The sequence below is a fragment of the Vespa velutina genome, chromosome 1 (assembly GCF_912470025.1).
Source record: "Vespa velutina chromosome 1, iVesVel2.1, whole genome shotgun sequence".
In the NCBI taxonomy this organism is placed as follows: Eukaryota; Metazoa; Arthropoda; class Insecta; order Hymenoptera; family Vespidae; genus Vespa; species Vespa velutina.
The window spans coordinates 7,125,505-7,147,470 of NC_062188.1; the positions used below are offsets into that span (position 1 = coordinate 7,125,505).

Consider the following 21,966-nt stretch of genomic DNA (forward strand, 5'->3'; position numbering starts at 1 on the left):
AATTTCTATTATAATATCATTTTATATATATATATTTTATAAAAAATAAAATATATATATATATATATATTTTATTTTTTAATATTATAATGAGAGATTACTTTAATATATAGATAATGTTAATTAGAAATAGATATAAGTGAGGATAATGATATTAGACGATTAGACGAGATGTCAATTAATAATATTCTATATTTTTAAAGAAATCTTTTGAAAGATTTTAATAATGCAAATCTAGCTTCCTTTATATATATTTCCTCGTTTAATAAATTTCGAAGAATAAAAATGAGGAAAAAGAAATTCAGATATTTATTGTTCTTTTTCCTTTTTTTTTATTTTTTTTTTTATTTTTTCTTGCTTTTTCTCGTCAATCAAGTTTTTTTAGATATCCTTTCTGGTATTACCGATTACGTTTGTTAAGATCCATTCGTTAAAATGTATTCCTCATCGGCTTATAATCACTTTACATTAGATATATTAGGAATAATACAGGACGTGAAATAATAATATACCGGAGAAAATAAATGATAGTACACGACGAAGTAGAAAATAACTGGTCTTGTTACCGATCGTTCTTTTATTATTCTCTACGAGAACAATGACAGTTACAATCCATTAATAAAAACGTAGAAACGATGATGAAAAAGAAAAGAAAAAAAAAATAAAAGATAAAAAACGCATCCACGTTTTTCCTTCCGGTTTATTTTATATATATATATATATATATATATATATATATATATATATATATATATATATAAACAAATTAAAAAAAGTTTTTGTTACCTCATATGAAGTTATGCGAAAGGCGTGATTTCGTTAAATAATTAACACAATAATAATTAAATATATATTAAAATTTTCTCTCTCTCTCTCTCTCTCTTTCTTTTTCTCTCTTTCTTTCACTCTCCCTCACTTTCTTTCTCTCTCATTCTCACTTTCAACAATGAATACAAGATTAACTTACAAGAAAACTCTAGCTTTCCATTTATTTTTAATCTATACATGATCGATTTTCGAAAAATCGAAACACGAAATATTCGAAAGTCACGGTATCGAGTCCGATCACGTGCTTTCTCTCCCTCTCTCTCCCTCTCTCTCCCTTTCTCTCTCTTTCTCTCTCTCTCTCTCTCTCTCTCTTTCTCTCTCTCTCTATTTTTTCTACCTTTCTCCTTCTTTTTCTATTTATCTCTATTTCTCTCGATATCCTCGTTCGAATTCTTACGAACGAACAAATTCGTAGCATTGACAAGTGCAGAATAATTTTTAAAAAATGTACTACTATCTATATACATGTAAAAAAGATAAGCTGAAGAATGATTCGATTGTGAATAATTAAAATTGCATGTCCCTTAAGCAGTTTAAATATCTTTATCATTAATGAGAGAGAAAACAAAAAACAAGGAAACAAAAAGAAAATGAAAAAGAAAAAAAAAAAATAAAAATAAAAACGAAAATGAAAGAATAAGATTGAATAAGATCTACTGTATTGTGTTGATGCCTTAAGATTGGATCAGGCATGAAATTCCTTACCGATTAATTCTCGTGGAATCAGCGTGGGAAACTGTCGTTCCTTCGCTTACAATTAGTCCGTTCTACGATCCGCTCGTTCGTCGTCCAACTCGTTCGAAGAACCCAGGTCGGCATCCAATTTCGTAAAACGAGACGATCGTTTTTCGATCGAAAGATCTCAAAAATCTTTCTTCTTGCCCTTGTCGACGACAACGTTGTCATGATAACTGATCTCTTGACCAGCCACCGCTGGATGTAAATAATGTGGCTCAACGTCGATTTTTTCTTTAACACCAGAATCCAAAACCATTGAATGATGAGGACCTCGATGTAGCATCGTTGTAGCACCGTGATGTTGTTGCTGTTGTTGTTGTTGTTGTTTATTAGTTTGTTGATGTTGTTGATGCCTCTCGTCCTCTTGACTATATTTCTTCAACAAATCCCTCAACTTATCCATATCGATTTCCTCTCCGAATTTCGAAAAAAGTTCCTTCGCACCTGTCTCGTCTAATTTCTCTGAATCCTTCAATCCTTGCTTGAACAATTGCAGAAATCTTTCGTTAGCTTCCACGCCGTCTCTTGTTGTATTCTTCGATGAATTTAAATTAGGATTCAACAAAAGATCTGGTGTCTCGTGAACAACGTTAACGTTCTTATCCAAATTTTCGACCGCCAATGATTGAAGTAAAGTATTATAATCAGGTTTGATCCTAGATGTCTCCATGCACGAACTGCAGGAACAGTTCGTTATTATTTGAACCTTCTTCTGCATAGTCATAGGATTATTTCCCTCATCCTTACAATCCAAGGTAACCTGGTACGAAAAATATTTCATTGGATTAACTGTTAAATCTTTTAAAAATATTATCATCTATTATTTAATATCTATTTCGATATCCTAATCGTATTGACCGAGATACCTACTGTATGCCAAACACTGTCGAGAGGCTGACACGAGTCGCAATAGGGTCTTATCAAATCACCAGGAGCGGACGGCTCGCTGTGGGGTACCATGTAAGAGAAACAAGCTCCAACGCACACGTTGTTGTCGAGCTCTTGGGATGAGCATTGAGGCCACGCGACTACCTGCTTGATAGGCGTCGTTTTGCACCAACTGTGCTTGTCTGGATAGAGTACTATGTTGTGGACCTGAAACGGATGATTAAATGCTCGGAGGAAATATTCCAATTATGTTAGCAAAAGAGTTCATTTCATAATTTTACAAACCTTATGTTCCCGATGGGCGTGTAATATATTCAATTGAACCAAAAAGAAAATGACTGTTGTCATTAACTGCCACGTAGATTCCATGATCTCTGCAACAGTATAAAAAAAAGAAACTATCCTAATTTTCTTTTCCTTCTTTTTTTTTCTTTTTTTTTTCGAAGACTATGGTCTTTCGCGGATGGTCAAAAGATAGAAATACAGAAGATCGAGATTGAATAATATGACTAGAAAGATTATCCAATTTTTATTACAATGTATATGATCAAATATTATAAAATTATATTACGATATCTGTTTTCAGAAAATTCATTTATTACTTTAATTTACTTTATAAATAATTAAATAACAAATATTTGTTATTAAAAAATCAGCTCAATTATTAGATTACTTTTTATAGAAAAGTTTATTTTTTTATAAAGTAACAATAACTGTAACTGGAATATTAGTTTATTATTTTATTAAATTAACATATATTTTAGAGTAGAAAATTATCTCATTAGATTATTTTATTATTTTGCATAAAAAACATTTGATGAGATCGTAAAAGAGGTAATAAAAAGACCGACTTTGTTAGTTCTACTTTATAGTTATTTTCTGCAACGTCAAAGAATATAGAAGAGTTTCGACGATTGGAATGCAAGAGAGGAGAATCGTTTTGACGAGGAATAGCTCGTCGTCATTGGTTGTTCAGTACCGGTTGCCGAGCCATAGATATAGGGAATGCGTGTTATTTGAACGGTCGAGTTGCGAGTACTTGAGAGTACCCTACTTGGCGAAGCTTAGATATTTTTTCGAGAAAACTTATTGCAATTCGAAATACGTGCAACGGCCGTGCACGTGCATGCCAATACTTTTTTCCCGAATGAATGAAAGTGCCCGGCTCGACTTGAGCGCCTTCGAGGCCTTCGGTTCGACGACCGAGCGGAATTGCGTCATCGGGATGCTTGCTCGTTATGTTGGTATCGCATGATCTCATTTCTTTTTTTATTTATTAATTTTTTTTATTCTTCTTTTTTTTCTTTCTTTTTCTTTTTCTTTCTTTCTTTCTTTCTTTTTGTTTCTCTTTTGATAAAGATTCGAAATTCCGATCGACGATATTTATTTTATTTCGAAAAAATATATCAATAGTGGATAAAAAATGATAAGGTTGCTTCGTTGTATTTAATTGTCTAATTATGCATTATGAATTGATATCTTTATCAAAATAAGTATACGTAACATAATTCACATTTTTCTTTTTTTGTTTTTTTTTTTACATTAATTATTTGTGAACGAATTTTTGATTCTATCTGGAAGGAAATTAAATAACACGAAAATCGTAATATAACTTGTATCAATATAATTATGCTAATATATATTTACTACTGATTGGTCCAAAGTTTCTTAGATGGGCCAAAAGTTTTCTAGACGATTTTAAAAATCAATTATTCTTTTTCGAGACTCTTCAGGCTCGTAGATGGGCTTGCAATTTTACAAGCTAAGCTTATAGTTTTACGATTGGAACAAGAAATTAGCCTAAAATGTCATGAAAAAGGATAATTGATTTTTAAAGGCATTTAAAAACTTTTGACCATCTAAGGATTTTTAGTTTTGTAATTGTAATTTTTAATATTTAAGAAATATTAACAATTTCGAATATCAAGTAAAAATTATATTTATATAGGTTGATAAAGTGGAATAAAATTGAAAAAAAAAAAGAAGAATAGAAAAATATAAATGTTAGGTATAAAGTTAAAAGTTATATTATATATAGTGGCTTAAAATATTGAGTTCGATCTCCTTTCTCTACTTGTAAATGCAAAGTAATGGATGGAGAATGGATCTTTGGCATCGATGATGTCGCGACAAAGTCCGGTTCATTCATAGATACAGTAGGGTCACCCGTTTCTTTCTCTTTCGATCTCGAACTGTATGCTCGAGTTTTAACTTTCCAAGATTTCGAGATAAGGAAAGTCCTCGTGTCGTCGAAAAGGGGGAGTTATACTAAACCCGTTGTCAACGTCCCAACCATAAATAGTGCTGGATTTAGGGTACCAGTGCTGAATACGTGATTCACTCCTTCCGGCGACATACCACCAAATTTTTTTTTGAGTCGGAACAACAAAGCCCAACGTTTAAAAGGATCTTATCGTGTTCGTGCTCCGAAATAGAAATTCCTAGGGAATTTATATTTCTTTCTTTCTTATATTTCTTTTTACTTCTTTTTCTTTATAATAGAAATAATTGTAAATAACATATGTATGCGTACGCATTTTTATTAATTAATGATAAGTATTTTATAAAATAAATCATAATCGATAAATATATATATATATATATATATATATATAATACGATGAGCTAATTTTTCAAAAAGAAATATTCTTGAAATAGAATATAAAATATAATATCTCTGGTGTTGAATTTCGAGAGACAAAACTGTAATTAGAATTGAAAGTTTTCAAAAGAATTCTAATCTCGATAAAAAAAATTTTTCAATATATCAATCCAATTGTTAGAGTATCGATTTAATCGAAAATAAAGAACAATTAATTGAAATAAACGTTTGAAACACGTTAGTTCGTTGGTAACACGTTAGGAAGAATGCTGTGATTCAAAGTGAATGGCACGTAAACCGTGAACACACTGAAGCCTTTTCCTTATCGCATGCGAATCCGTTAATTGTAATCACGATCTCGCGTGATCGAATAAAGTGACGTAAGGCTGTAGAACGCGTGCATGCAATTTTAATAGTATTCTGTTTATCCACCTACACAGAACGTCAACGCAATGGTATATACATACGTACGTATACGTATAATCCCTATCCGTTAAATTCACGACCGCAAATCGATAGCAGGTTAATGTCAATTCAACGATTCTAAAACGTCGTTTCGTGAAAGTGATTTTTATGTAATCACGTCGTCCATATATTTTAACGTCATGAACTTGCCACGAGTAAAGCGTAATAAACACATAAAACACTCACGTAGACAAACAAATGATATCAAATACATAGTTATTTTATTTACCGCATATATCTATATGTAAATTATGATTCTCTGTTAGAACGCGCAATAATCATAGTCGCATTATGTCGTAACATGAAAAAAAAAAAAAAAAAAAAATTGATGAATCGTATAACGTTGCCATAGGCAAAGATCGAATCTTTAACGATTAGGTCGAAGGGGATTTTAATTTCCATATTCTATGGTGTACGACCATGTTGCCCGTTTTCATTCGAGCGGAAAAAAAAGATCGGGGACGGTGATATTCCTTCGGTTCGATATCGATTACCGATCGATGCTCATAAACTGTGAAAGTTCGAGAACAGTCTGTCTTCGTTATAATTACAACCGATCCCAATTGCCTGTGGTCTGTTTGTAAAATTTAAAGCAATGGGGAAGGATCCAAAAAGAGAGAGAAAGATAGAGAGTGAGAGAGAGAGAGAGAGAGAGAGAGGGAAAGAAAGATTGTATCGAGAAGGAGGATGGAAAAGGAAAAGGATCCAATTGTGAATCCAATTATGAAGAAGAAGAAGGAGGAGAAGGAGAAGGAGAAGGAGAAGAAGGAGGAGGAGAAGAAGAAGAAGAAGAAGAAGAAGAAGAAGAAGAAGAAGAAGAAGAGTAGAACCAGGTCTCGAATGGAATCGATCTCTCGCGCTGCGGGACTACGAGACCGAAGAAGACTACTTGAACCTGAAGTCCTTCAGGAATTCACGACGAAGACGATGAGGACGACGAAGACGTCGTTCCACGTCGTTTGTGGCTCGCTTACGTATACCCGAGCGAAGTGAATTCCACACGACAAAAGGAATCTCGTCTATCTCTTTCTCTCTCTCTCTCTTTTTCTCTCTCTCTCTCTTTCTCTCTCTCGGCGAACAATTGCCGTCTCGTCGGCCATTTCCAAGAGCCTCCAGATCGACTTTTCGTTCCTCTTCGATGCATTTCAATTCCCACCTGAAAGAACCCTCTTTCCACCTCCCCCCTCCTCTTCCACCTCTTTTTCTTTCTCCTTCTCCTCTTCTTTCTCTTTTTCTTCCTCCCTCTTCTGCTCTCGTCTTAGAGCCATCTGCTTTTTCTTCTCTCTTTCTCTCTCTCTCTCTCTCTCTCTCTTTCTCTCTTTCTCTTCGCGAGCCCTTCCTCGAAGGCCTTTTTTTCCCTCACAACAGCCGATGCGGCCCTTTCCTCTCTCTCTTTCTCTCTCTTTCTCCTCTTTATATTCTCGCACAGGATCTCTCTCCGATCTTCCGTTTCTTATTTCGAGTTCCGAGAACCACGAGGTATAGCAGGACAGCGCTGCGCGCGAAAAGGACGTTTCGTCGATGGTTTAAGGGTGGTAAAAATTAGGTCTCGAAACCGAAGCATCGCCAGGACCGGCTGATTTCATCTGACTAACCTATCTCTCTCGGAACAAGCACCTTTTTCTTTCGTCAGCTCTTTTTCTTTATCACCCTAACGATGATACATCTACTCGTCGTGCATCCTTCAAAAATAATTTACTGACCAAGTTGCATTTGTAAAGTTTGCGTTCGGTGATTTGAATGACCGAGTAAGAGATGCAATTGGAATAAATTGGAACTCGCTTAGATCCCTAAAGGATTACAAAGGACTATATCCAATCGTTTGTACAATTTTCAACAGTTATCTAAAGATAAAGATTTAGGTGGATCCGATAGATTATATAGAAATTTGATCTAATCGATTGTTGTGATTTTGATGATCGAGCAGAGTCATGCCAAGGTGTGTAACTTTTAAGAAGAAAGTTAACACGGCCCTGGCGCGATCGTAGCCAGAAGTCCAAAGCTCTTTGTTGCTGCGCCACCTTCTCTTCTCGCCTCTGAAGCCGTGTCGGTGGCGTGGAGGTCCCACCTCCTCTTCCTCCTTCTCCTCCTTCTCCTCCTCCTCATCCTCCTCATCCTCCTCATCCTCTTTTCCTTCTCCTTCTTCTTCTTCTTCTTCTTCTTCTTCTTCTTCTTCTTCTTCTTCCTTCGGGCCCATCCTTTCGATTTGCTCGTGTCGTCGTCGTGCCGCCAGAAAGAGAGAGAAAGAGAGAGAGAGAGAGAGAGAGAGAGAGAAAGGAAGAGCGAGTAAGAGAGAAAGAGAGAATGAGGTCGAAGAGGAAAAGGAGAAGGGGGTCCTGCGCCCAGCCGCGAGATTAATTTGATTTTCAACCAAATTTGACGCGCCCCCGAGCCGAGGCGGTCCGGCACAAAGGGCGCCGTTCTGTACGTGTGCGAGTTTCTTCGTCTCTCTCTCTCTCTCCCTCTCGTCGATAGGCTCTCTCTTCTTCAAGGAGCCTGACTGGCCCTTCACGGGACCTTTTAACGAAACCTCGCGTCGACGATCCCCGGCCCGGATCAGTGCGAGCTGTCTATTGATTCGATTTCTCACATTTAACACCCTGGAATGGACCTGTTCGAAGGACGTTTGAAAATTTATCGACTTGTTCCTTTTCCTTTCTCTTTTTCTGTATGTATTAAATTTTACATCTTTCTCTCTCTCTCTCTCTCTCTCTCTCTCTCTCTCTCTCTTTCTTCTTTTTTTTTTAATTCTTCTAATCCCTGAAATTGTTATGTTACAAAATAATCTTAAGTAATTTTGTATATAATGATCATAAAGAAATGTGTCACTCGTGATACATTTAGCTCGATGATCGTTGGAATGTGATCAAACGTGACGATCATTTAACCCGAAGCGATTTTTATTGACTCATTCATTCTATATATGATGAAACTCGACGTAGCTGATAAAAGCGAGTATCTAACTTTTTCTACGTAATAGGTAATACGAGTGTTACGCGTTGCTAATGTTCGAGTGACAAGACCAAAAGAAGATCGTAGAAAGACGAGAAAAGATGCGTTAACGCGATACAATTTGAGTTTTTATTGACAATTCGAGAAACGATTCAATAAATCTTCTTCTTCGATTTTCTTTACTTCAAATTTATAAAATTCTTAACAATTTTTATTTTCAAATTATCTTCTCCCGCGTATCTCCTTTGTTAATATGAGACTTCGTTAAAAAAGAATTCGATGATATAGTTTGAATTTCTCGTAAGGAGAACGGGTTCAGTACGGTGGCCTTTCTCATTTTCTTGTTCATTAATAACGCAGAACGCGTTAAACTTCGTTAACCCTCTCGTAATTGTTGCTGCGGTTGACGAAGCCCCGAGGAAATTCTTTCAGGGTAGCCGTTTGATTTTACGAGGATGGTTTCGACGTTAGAATTTACGATCTACCAAAAGTTATGAGCACGTTCGTGCGTGCCATTCTCTCTTTATCTTTCTCTCTCTCTTTCCCTCCCTCTCTCTTTCTACCTCTTTCTATCTCTTTCTTTGCGATCACAGAAAACGAATGCATTTATGATGATCTCTTTTCTCCAAATTAAAAAAAAAAAAAAAAAAAAAAGAAAAGAAAAAAAAAATAAAATGATCCGAGAAAGGTGTCGGTAAGAAATCATTTGATCGTTCACACGACGGAATAATATTAAATCGATAATCGAAAGTCCGGTTATGTCTCTTGTAGAATATTTTTGGAAGAATATTTTTAGAACGTGGTTCATTTTCTATTTAAGGTGGCAATGATGTGTGAGAGAGAGAGAGAGAGAGAAAGAGAGACAATATTAGTATTCTAAACATACCGAGAGATTTCAGAGAGAAGAGCTTGAAGGTCAACAAGGATTCTTCTCTATCATGGAAATAACAAAAATATGTCGGACCGATTCTCGACGACGTAGAAAGTATTACGCATGCGTAGATACGTTTTAAAAGATGATCCAGTCATTTTCAATTACTTTCAATTTTTCAATTATTTTTTTCAAAGATTTCATATTTATAATAACAACACCGTATAAATTACGTTTACAGCCTTCCGATAATTTGGATCGATGATTTTTTTCGTAAGCGATTCTATCCCAATTAAAGAAGAAGAAAAAGAAGAAGAAAAAGAAGAAGAGGAGAAAGAAGTAGAAGAAGAAGAGGAAGAAGTAGAAGAAGAAGAAGAAGAAGGATAGCAATAAGGATAAAAACAATAAAAAAAAAAGGAGTATAGCGAGCTGTAAACGGCAGCTATATTAGATTTTTATCTTAATCCTGGCGATCTATTTTAACTTAATGAAAGTCCTCGGCACCCTCCAAACTTCCTCCCCCCTTTAGTCACCCCGTTCTCACTCTTCCTCTTTCCCTCTTATTCCCTTTCCATTGCAGCCTCCCGTCGCTCGTTTTCACGTAGCCTAATTTCACAATTTTGCGACCATCCTCCGCGAGTCATCCTTTTTTTTTTCTCCTCCTTCCCATCCCTTTTTCACTCCCTTGCCCCTTCCTCGATTCTCCATCTCTCTTTCTCAAGATACCGGTGCCGTGGGCCAACTAATAGGGGACCCACAGGGGGTCGAAGAGGAGGAGAAGATAAAAAGGAGGATCTCGCGCGTGAGACGGAGAAAGACGATCGTCGTAAAAGGAAGAGCAAGAGGATGAGAAGGAGGAGGAAAAAGAGGATGAGGAACAGAAAAAGAAAAGGAAGAGAAAAAAAGAAAGAGGGAGAGAAAGACAGAAAGAGAGAGAGAGAGAGAGAGAGAGAGAGAGAAGCGGCACGGCGAGGTGAAAAAAAAGAAGTTTGCCAACAGCACCGGAGGATGCCCTGAAAACACGCTGGACGTGTGGCGCCATCTCGGCTCCTCTTTTTTTTCTTTCCTCCTTCCTGCACCGGCACCGTTCCCTCCGCACACCCTTCGCGTGAGCTCCTTATGCTTTTGTTTCTTCGCCCATACTAATTCTTCGCGAGGTGCATGGTGCCTGGCTGCCGCCGCCGCCACCGCCCGCAGCCGCCGTCGCCGCCGTCGCCGACGAGTGACGCCAGGGGATGATGCTGAAGAGAAGAGGGACCGAACGTGGTCTTCTCCTCTTCACCAGTGCCGGATCCGAATGTTTTTGCACCCTTGGACAAGGCCTGTCAAAACACCTCTACGACCCTTCTTTTTTTTTTCTCTTTTTCTCTCTTTTTTTTTTTCTTTCTTTAATATGTCGATCGATCATCCTTGATCGAGCATCTTATCGAATGCCTCTCGTTTTCTTATCAAATTACAAATCGAACCGAGTCGAGCCAAGTCAAGCCGAGTCAATTGGAACAATCTTCTTTTCGATTACTTGAAAAAGCGGATCAATCGTAAAACGTTTTGATTTTTAATTTATTCGCGACGATAAAAATTAATCAGATTTATATAGATAATCGATTAATCAGATGTATTATATGTAAATTATCGTTATCTACCGAATATCCAATGATAAACTGTGTGTGCAGTTTTAAACTTTCTCTCCTTTTCTCTCTCTCTCTCTCTCTCTCTCTCTCTCTTATTCACTCCCTCCACCCGCTAGTAAGGTGGTCCCCATACGCGGGGACCACATACCTGCAAACGAACGCTTTTAAAAGGGAGGGCAGAGCCCAAGAACAGGTCGTTAAAATGTAATGACATTGTTGTTTTTAATGCTCGGCTCTTTAAAACGGGCCCTTTCGTCTTCCTCGAGCCTGCCCGCTACTTTTGCCGCTACCAGCTTTCTTTCTCTCTCTCTCTCTCCCCCTCTCTTTCTCTCTCTCTCTCTTCCTCCCTCCCTCCCACTTTTCCTCTTCCTCTTTTCGTGAGAGGTCGAACGCGCGACAAATCGCGAGTTCTTTTTTCTTCTTTTTTTTTTCTCTTTTATCTCTCTTCGTCTTCCTTAAATACACAGTGCCATGGTTTTCTTCTTTCTCTGTCGAATTCGCTTGTAAGAAAAAGTCAGAAAGTTGAAAGATTTCGTGGAAAAATGTATATCCCAAGTCTCCTCTCTTTCCTTGTATAATCGTGCGATCGAAAAATCGATCACGTTTCGTATGCACCTGATGATATTCTATTAAATCATTTTGCGATTAGATCTGACATATTTCTTGTCTCTTAACGATAAGCGACATAAACACGTTGCGTTGTAAGGTGACTCATATCAAGGAGATTTCGTTCTTGGTTTCTTTTCGTGAATGACGACCCGTTACTTCGGTACCGTGGATGGACATGAGATATCTCGAGAGGGCTGATGACGAAGCTACTTTCTTTACTCTTACGCTGTTCACCATGACCTTAGGGATATCGGTATACAACGTAAAGTATGCTCTGTAGTATGTATATGTTTACAAAGAGTTATAAGATACTTACGAACAAAACATTTGACCACATTATTATAATATCATTTATGTAATAAACAAATTTTTTTCGACTTCGAACGATCTTGATTTTTTTTCTCGTTCTGTTTCTTTTTTCTTTTCTTTTTTTTTTTTTGCAGTAATAATCGACTGATATTTAACGAAAAATATATTAATAAGTATTAATTTTTCAGATATTAATAATTTTATGAGATCGATACGGATCTCGGTAATTTATTTGTTTATAAATTAGAATAATTTCTATGGTATAAAAAAGGCGCGAAAAGGTGTCGAAGGTACGGTAGCAGGAGGGACATAAAATAATTTCAGCAACGTCGGACTACCTGTGGTTTTAAAAAGAAATGTCTCGCGCCGTGAGAGATAATTAACTACAGACCACCCTTTAGGAATGAGACCGGTTAACGTTATTCCGAATGATTATGAGACGAAGTAACATGTCCAATAACGAAGACACTCTCGGGAGTGAGTGTCCGTTATAAAAATCCTTCGAGCACACGTTTCTCTCGCGTAGATATATATCGAGATTCTTCGTCTTCTGTTTGCTTTATGAGACATATCTCAAAAATGAATGACCATGATGGTTACATACATACATACATACATATATACATAGACGCACACACATCGACAGAACGATTTATAAAAAGGACTCGGTATAATTATTAGTTATATTTTCGAAAAACGCTCGATTAATTCGGCCAATGATAGGGCCAATCGCGAAAGGTCTCCATTAAATAGGATACGATTGTAGGTTCGCTACCGCGCAACAGTTTAGCGTGGAACTTAAACTCTTGCGTCTATGAAGAGCTATCATTAACTCAAGAATAGGGTCTAGTATTAGGATTAGCGGCCGAAACGTTTTGGATAACTTGCTTCTGGGCTACTCTCATCTCCTCGAGCCTTGCTTGGGTGTCCCGTATCTCGTTGGTGAGATCCCGACAGCTTGAAGGATCTCGCTTGAGAGATTGTGATACTTTTCAAATGATCAGCTGACTTCCCGAAGATGATTTAATGGATTTTGATTTAATGGATCCAACGTATTTATCTATATACGTACGTACTTACTACTTAGATGTATATATTATTCAGCTTACGCGTATCAATGTATCTTTTCAAAGAACTCTCCCGTTTAATTCCCTTCAAGGATATAACGTCTACTTTCTATGCGCTGCCTCTCCGATCGAAAGACTCTTACAAAACGATCAGCGTAATGACAACGCTTGGTGGTACGTGACGTGGAAGATTTTCTATGCTCGAAGAAATCCTGCCGAACGTTCTTGATCGAATGCACTATTCTTACGTTGGTTACAAAAGTATAAAGAAGAACATAGAAAAATCGATTTGTAAAATTTCTTAATGCTTTTATGTCAGATTAAGAATGAGGTAAAAGAAAGAGAGAGAGAGACAGACAGACAGACAGACAGACAGACAGAGAGTGAGAGAGAGAGAGAGAGAAAGATATATATATATATATATATATATATATATAGAGAGAGAGAGAGAGAGAGAGAGAGAGAGAAAGAGAGAGAGAAAGAGAGAGGGAAAGAGACTCAGCGATGGACGCACAAGCAGCCTTGGCTTTTCTCAAGTTACTGTCACTCACCTCGGTATACGGCAGCGACGTCGCAAACGCGTACTACGCACCAAGCAAGAGAAGATCTACGCGTGTATCCAAGATAGATCTTTCGTTAAATTGCAAATAATAATAATAATAATAATAATAATAATAATAATAATAATAATAATAATAATAATAATAATTATAATAATAATTATAATAATAATTATAATAATTATTATTATTATAACAGCAATAATAACAAGAAGAAGAAAAAGAAGAAGAAGAAAAAGAAGAATAAATGAAGAAGAAGAAGAAGAAGAAGAAGATGAAGAAATAGCACGCACTTTAATAAAAGCGCTTGTCTCGCGTAACCGCGCGATTCGAGACGTACGATGATAAGTTAGGACTTTGTTGATAACGGTCAAGGAGTTACACTCGTCAAGGAAAATCCGTACCTTTTTTGGCTCGAAAGACCGAGGCCGATACGAGGCTGAGCCGAACCGAGCTGAGCTGAGCACGAAACTGTGCTGCCGATCTCTCGTGTTCCGTTCTCCTCCACCTCCTTCTTCACCTCCTCCTCTTCTTCCTCCTCCTCCACCACCTCCTCCTCCTCAACCACTACCAGCGTCTCCTTCAGCTTCTCCTTCTACTCAGTACGTTCGGTTCCGCGCCGTTCCCGTTCCGTTCTCTTTCATCCTCACTCTCTCTCTCTCTCTCTCTCTCTCTTTCTCTCTCTCCCCCTCTCCCTTCCCCCATCACTCTTTCTCTCTCGCTCTCTCTCTCTCTCTCTCTCTCTTTTTCTCTCCTTCATGTTTTCTTTCTCTTTCTTTCTTTCTCTCACTCGCAGAGCTCTCGAGGTATCCTCGAGAAAACAGAGAAAGACGGAGACCGGTGGGGGAAGGTTGAGGAGGGAGGAAGAGAAAAAAAGAGAGAGAGGTAAAAGGAGGGATCAACCGTGAGCAAGAGAGATCTTTGACTACCTCTACCCGATGTAGTCGTGTGTACTGTAAAAAGCAAGATCGCCCGAGGCCTTACACCTCGAACCAGTAAAACTTGTCGTCTGCTAGTGCTAAAGTGCGTTCGCCGTAAGCTTCACTCGATTTGCTACTTCGAAACGAGCAGGAAGATGAGGAGGAGGAGCAAGAGGAAAAGGAGGAGGAGGAGGTGACGAAGACCGAGAATGGGAAACGTCACCGGATCCCAAACTCGTTAATGGCGAACTCTCCTAAGGACTTTACACCCGAACGTAGTGTAATTCTTACTTTCTTCTTTCTTCTTCCTCTTTCTACGATTTGGCATTTTAATCGATACTTCCGGAATTACTATAGCGAAGAATGTTATTATGTACTCGGAACTTCATTTTAAAGGATTATAACTTTTCGATGCGAAGTAATACATTTATTGATTTTAGGCACAAAGAAATTAGATTAAGTACAACATATATGGACATTGAGCATATAATATTCTTTGGTATATATTTATTTTTACTAATTTAATTATTAATTATTTTTTTTCTTTGGTTTTTAATGTTGTAATCTTATAAATTATAGTTTTCTTTTTTGTTTGTGACAAGTCTTTTCAATGTGATGGCACCATTGCAATACCAGTAGTATTCACAAAGCAGATCATTGAACGTACCTATCACCATCGGCAAGAGGTCATAGATTGTATTAAAAGTTTGTAGGGTAATCTTTAGTTAACGGCTTCTGTCACGTTAACCGCGATTGGTCCTAAAACCGTTAACAGATACTCCCGCAATCTCATACATTTACTTAAGCTGTTTACGTCGGACGAGCTACCCCATATAATGATACCATCCCCACCGTTTATCACTATCTCTTGGAAAGTCTTTTTCACGTCGGTCTATGAAAATACAGAAATCAAATATTAGAAAATATAAAAATTTTTAATAATAAGGACAGAGGATTCGTTTTAGTTTGGTTTTGGATAGCATAATATTCTAAATTTCGAAATAAGATAATACTAACCTCGGTAAGAAAAGTATTCGTTTCGTCCTGATACACGTACCACCAATAAGAGAACACTTTCGGTGAATGCTTTAAATTGTTCGAGATTCTAACAGCTTCCTTTACTCTTCCTTGCACTAAACCAATTCTTTGATCAGGGGTCAATTCACGTCTAACATAGACGGATGGTAGAAGTACATTTTGATTATTGAACAGCCACGACATCCTACGTGAGAAAGGTATGATCTTTTAAACAAACGATTAGATAACAGATAGAGAGCAATTCATTGATCTACTTCAAAACAAATTCATTGACCTACTTCATTTTCCAGTACGAAATAATTGACATTGATCTTGTTAAATATACGCATGTATTCGATCATTTGTTTTTTATAAGGATCTCGGGCTAATCGTTTTGATCGAGTATTCATAAATTATAGGAAACACGCGTGAACTTTCAGAAAAATTTATCGCATGTTATATACAATGAAAAAAAAAAAAAAAAAAAAAAAAAAAAAAAAAAAAAAGAAAAAAGAAATTAATGATATAAACTTAATAAAATTATAATCGTTGATGTATCGAGCAAAATAAATAAATTTTTTATATATATGTAATTTTAATAATATTAATAATTTTAATAGTATTTCTAATCTCGTACTCGTCGTTCTCGCGCATCGCTGTAACGTCACAATCAGGGACGAAATTAGTAGGCGACATATTAAAGCAATAGGGATATCCATAATAACCCCAATCAGCCTGCTTCCTAGTCTTTTTGGCCAATTTCAAAGTTTCTTCCATGAAAAGTCTGGCATATTTTTCGAACCTCTTCGATGCCTCCAATTCGATCATCTTTTTATTCCAGAATGGATGTTCTTTGCGAACTAAATCTATTGAAAAATTCTTATATATCTTCATATTGCCCCAATTTTGTCGGAAGATCGGTCTCCATCTTTCAAAATCGATTACACCGATACCACTGAAGTTTCTATTTGGATATGTTTTATCCAAATGTTCGATAAATCTTTGAAGATGTATCGTTATGTTACCTTCTTGAGGAACTCCACCGTTTCTTATCTTATATTTGCCTAAACAATATGTAAGATTTACACATGTAAGATTCATTTTATCGATGCAACGATACCTGTTGTAGAAAAATTCAAAGAAATCTTCGATGTCGATATCATTGAAAAAATTTATCCATATACGATAGAGATAAATTGTAAAGCAAAATTTTACCATATTTGAGTGGCAATAACGCCGGGAATTCTCCAGGATCATAAAAAATTGCTATCTTGTCCCCCTGGAAATTGTCCTTAGAATTATGTTTTATATTAAAATTTGTCACCTCGTCGAAGTAGAGACCATATTGATGACACATAAAGGTAGGAACGTTCCAATAAATGTTGAAGACTCTTTTCGGTCTCTCGGATTTTTCGCAATTCGATCTGGAAAAGTTAGGCGGGAGATGTCATCGGTGGTAATATTATATACTGACTCGGGCGACAATGACACATATTAGATAAGATACACCGATGTATTTGAACTTGAATTCATCTTTCTCTCTCTCTCTCTCTCTCTCTCTCTCTCTCTCTCTCTCTCTCTTTCTTTCTTTCTTTCTATATATATATATATAACCATATATAAGCATATATATAAAACCATATATATATATATATATATAAAAAATTCGAAAGTTAAAATAGAATACCAGGATAACGGGCGTTACATTTAATTCGAAAGAAATTTAACTATATTTTTTAATTTCGAAGAAGCTATGTAAAAGAGACTAAAATAAACTTATTAGCGTATTGATCGATTACACCGCAGGAAAACTAGGTCAGTCATAAAATGATCTATTGTGATAATATAACTCCCATAGATAAGATGAATGAAAAAGAAAAAAATTTGTAAGAGTCACACTCATTGTTTTCTTTTTCTTTTTCCTTTCACTTTTACTTTCTTTTTCTTTTCTTTTTTGTTCTTTTTTCATTTTTCCTTTTTTCTTTTTTTTCTTTTTCTTTTTTTTTTTTTTTTTTTTTAATTAGACAATACCCGCAAGAGTCGCCGTTCACTAAGGGCTGAAGAAAAAAAAGTAAAAGGGTCACTAGGAGCATGATTTAGTAAGGACAATCGTGCTGATACTGATAATTGTCCGTTCAATAATGAGACTCTCATATGTGTTATCAATTCTAAAGGAACTTTATCTCTCTTTCTCTTTTCTCTCTTTTTTTTCCTCTATTTAATTCCACGTCGAGTGAGTCACACTATGATCGATCGATCCTTGCGATGCTCCCGTACTGCGTTCTCGTGTATAGAAAAACGTTAACGACGATAGTACACCAGAAGTGCGACTGAATTCCGCTCGATTTCACACCACTATTTATTCCGCATCGTGTCTGTGTGTCTTGTGTTCCCCACCTACGTGCTTCTACCAGTGACTCGAAGCGTTATCTCTTACTCCGGGCTATTGTTTGACGTTTTTTCGTGTTTCCGCATATTTCTTTTTTCCTCTTATATTCTCCTTTCTCGCCTCTCTTTCTTTCCCTTTCCATTATCGATGGTACGTCGACGTCGCTAAGGGTGACCTTTACGATGCTTCGAAAGAAGAAGAGGGTTGTTGTTCAAGCATGAACGAAAGCAAATATCTCTCTCTCTCTCTCTCTCTCTCTCTCTCTATCTATCTCTCTCTATCTCTCTATCTCTTTTTCTTTTTTACTTTCACATTTTGCGAGCCGCATCCAAATCGATCGTTAACGGTCCATCTTTTTCTACTACGCAAAAGGGATTACAAGATTTTGCAAGTATATGACCCTCGAGTCAATGATACTTGCCATTATCTTATCGAGGAGTCGCAAGTGTGCCAATGTCTGTGAATCGAAATAAAATTGTATATACAATCGAGAACACGAACTAAGATAATTTTACGATTTAGGGGGATTATTGTCGAATGAAGGATACTCGTTTATCACAAATACTTTACATTTTGTATTTAGGTAAATTTTTATGTTATGAATGTATATAGGACGTGACAAGTTGAAATAAAAATATTGTATGCGGTAATTTATGGTCGCAGTTAATGCTTCAAATTATAATAACGAGTTCATTGAATAAAATAATACTTCAGTATGAAATTGTAATATTTTTTTAAACGTCAACAAAACATTAAAACTAACAATGTTAAGATTGATTAGATATCCGTACGACTAGAGATATCTAGTATAAAACGTTCTATATTATGGAAGTAGTAAAAATATTCTTCGTTTATTACATGTAGGACAGTGTTTGAGGAAGTCATAAACCATGTACTTCGTATTCTTTATATCGGTTATAGCGATATTTTCTTTATTTCTTTTCTTTTCTTTTTTTTTTTTTTATATTCCCAACGTCGTATAATTTTTAACGACGGTCAGTTTAAAATACACGTCGGTAGATATAATCGACGTTAGGAACTTTATACCATAATTAAATTTATAATCTGTACCTCGTTAGACTCCATATTTCATTAAATAAAAAACATTCGTATCGTTTGTCACACATTTTATCATTTTATAATAATGCATTTGACATAATCTGATTGAATTAACTTTACTCGAATATTTTTATGATTCGATAATACACGATATTTATACGATTTAATTGATCGTTTAATTAGATTTTATAAAAAATACAATTTGGCTGCGGTGAGACATTTTTCTTTTCTTTTTCTTTTTTTTTTTTTTTTGCTCTTTTCTTTGCTTTTCCTTTCACTTTTTCTTTCTTTTCTTTTTGTCAACGGCACGGGGAATAAATACTTATCGACGGATGTGGATTATTATCGTTGTAGACTAACGTTTGTTGTGCCTACGAACTCGTCGGAGGATGTGTCTGGTAGCATCCTATCTAAATAGAATGCAAATGTTAAGCCGGCTAATTGTGACAGAAACATAGTTTCGTTCCTTTTATCTTGAGAAGAAGGCCTTGCATGTCGACCGTCGGAGTTCTTCGAGACGGGCGTTTTTATCTAGAGCGGCAGTTACAAAGAAAAACTTTTCTCTGTTAAGAGAATGTGTCCGTGAGTTATATAGTTTTCTCTTTGCGTGTGTGTGTGTGCGTATATATATATTTGCTTGTTGAACAATTATAAAAGACGAGTTAATTTTTATAAGAGAAAAAAAAAATAATACGTCGAGTTGTCGCAATGATGGCGCAATGAATCAATGAAACATAAATGGTATTTTCGATTGATTCAATAATCGAACGTAATTGTTAGATCGAACATATATCTTTCTTCTATTTATTATAATAAGAGCGAATCTTGATTCTAAATGAAATTGAAAAAAGAAAAACAGAAGAGAAAAAAAGAAATAGATTAAATTAAGCTAAATAAGATTAAATTAAGTATTCAAATAAATATCGAGTTAAATCGACGTTTCAAAATTTTTCATCTTTTGTTCATTCTTTCATTTTCTCATCGTTATCTTATCGTTGGTGGATAACTCACAGTGGCCGTGCGATCGATCAAACTGAGTCCCGGAAGAAGGACGTATAATTTTAAAGGATAAAAATATTTCATCTGTTAACATCAAGAACTTTTACATTTGTGATCGATTGTTGTAAGCAAAACGAAAAATAAAGAAAAAAAAATAAATAAATAAATAATAAATAAATAATTAAAAAAAGAAAGTAACGAGAAGAGAAAAGAGAGATATTTCATCAATGAATCTTATTTTAATTTTTTTTTTTTCGTTCTTATCTTAACATTGACATTCTTATCATGATACTCATTGTCATCTATCTTGACCAAGAAGGTGCAAAGGAAAGATAGTTCTCTTGAAAAAGTTAGATCGCATTCTAGTTGTTTACGATTTCATCCTTTGCGTGGTTCGGTCAAGTTACTAACTTTACGATACTTATCTGGATTGCTTGAATCACGCACATATACGTATATACATTCGCTTTGGCACATGCAATATTTTCTCTACATCATACCGATCTTGACCCTGTCCCTGTCATCTTTTGTCGAGTACCAAGGACGTAGCAAAGAATGATATCCGAAAGCATTAATAAATCGAATTACAGTCTTGAAAGATTTTTCCACACGCATTTATTCAACCCTCCTCCATCTTTTTCTGCTGTTATTTAACGTTTATTTTTTTTTCTTTTTTTTTTTTTAATTTCTTTTTTATTATCCTTTGTAATCGCGGAAATATTAGAGGTTCCGCACTCCTCTTCATTTTTTTTTCGTCGTTCATATTCTTACGTGTATATCAAATATCGCCATGTTTCTTTCTCTTATATTCCAGTCAATAATATATTGATCTAAAAGTCTATTGGAATATTCGGACTTCATATTTGAACAACGCCAGTTGTATAAGTAATATTAGAGATTACTATCGCCAATACCAAATTTCAAAATTTCCAATCCATTAAATTTAATGCATTGAATACATCGAAATCCAATATATGTATATATATATATATATATATATATATATATATATATATATATATTTATACATATATTGACAAAATTATTCGGACACCATGGTATATTTGAATAAATCTGTATATATAATATTTCGATTGTTCATGAATAAAAAAAATTCTTTTTTCCTGTCATGTATCTCTCATTTTGTTAATCACTCATTGTGATTAACAAAAATATACAATTTAATATATCTATGTTTAGCCATTACAATTTTATACATATAAATAAAATATTGTTCAATATAATAATTTTTTTTTAGTATAATAATATAATTCAATATAATAATAATCTTTACAATATTTTTGAATCTTGATTTCTTATGTATATACAAAAAATTTGTTGTCTTCACCATTTTTTTATCGGTAAAATAAATCCAAAGATTAGAGAAAAAAATATAATAAAAGTGAGATATAAATATAAATCAAATGCTGATTATGTAAGCATAGAATAGCTGGATTAGGGAAATGAAATCGGACTAAACATACGTTTTTTTTTTGGCTCTAGTATGACAGTGACATTCTATACATTTTTGTGGTTATAATGTTCTAAAAATGGGTATGTACTTTAGCAATCTGTTTTTTATTTGTTATTTGAAATTTTTACACGTAATAATAATTATCATTTCAAAAATATTGTTCGATAATCAAATCTAAGTATGCCATCGTAGATTTTTTGATAGCAGAGATAATCTTACGTACTAGTTGCATACTTCAAAAATTGATAAGACTTTTGTATTGTTTCTTTATCAATATTTTTAGCGAGCTTTTATTGCATATTATAAATACTTCCACATCGATTTGTATCACCTTTATTCAAATATCACAAGTAACCTAAAGATATTTTTCTTCACTATGTCTTTGTATCATTATAATTTTCACTCGTGGAATGTTACTGACTGTTTTGTTTTCTTATGATTTTTTTTTTTTTCTTAAAACCAGACACAAAAGATAGAATTGGGCGTTTCGATAACAGACAAGATATTTAATAATACGCCTACACAAAAATTATATTCATAGTTTTAAAAGATTACATAATGTCATTTATTTAAGTTATGATATTTTTA

The 21,966-nt window shown here is 35.1% G+C and overlaps 2 protein-coding genes across 9 annotated transcripts; both read right to left on the reverse strand.

Moving 5' to 3' along the window:
- Positions 1-543: 543 nt before the first annotated feature.
- LOC124951292 lies at positions 544-14,107 on the reverse strand. 8 transcript variants are annotated; one of them, XM_047499553.1, is made up of 5 exons: positions 13,925-14,107; positions 13,512-13,567; positions 2,740-2,828; positions 2,437-2,661; positions 544-2,326 (listed from the first exon to the last, which is right to left on the reverse strand). In XM_047499553.1, the coding sequence occupies exons 3-5, from the start codon at positions 2,821-2,823 to the stop codon at positions 1,691-1,693; spliced, it is 945 nt and encodes a 314-aa protein (XP_047355509.1). In that variant the 5' UTR covers positions 2,824-2,828; positions 13,512-13,567; positions 13,925-14,107; the 3' UTR covers positions 544-1,690. The 8 variants fall into 8 exon arrangements, with proteins under 8 accessions (XP_047355509.1, XP_047355518.1, XP_047355500.1 ...); XM_047499562.1 differs by having other exon boundaries at positions 13,512-13,590; positions 13,925-14,076; XM_047499544.1 differs by having other exon boundaries at positions 13,512-13,590; positions 13,814-14,076.
- A 1,032-nt stretch (positions 14,108-15,139) lies between these two features.
- LOC124951287 (hyaluronidase B) lies at positions 15,140-18,209 on the reverse strand. Its single transcript, XM_047499484.1, has 5 exons — positions 17,489-18,209; positions 16,673-16,881; positions 16,095-16,521; positions 15,458-15,662; positions 15,140-15,332 (listed from the first exon to the last, which is right to left on the reverse strand). Exons 1-5 carry the CDS (start codon positions 17,548-17,550, stop codon positions 15,162-15,164), a joined length of 1,074 nt encoding a protein of 357 aa, XP_047355440.1. The 5' UTR covers positions 17,551-18,209; the 3' UTR covers positions 15,140-15,161.
- Between the last annotated feature and the right edge of the window lie 3,757 nt (positions 18,210-21,966).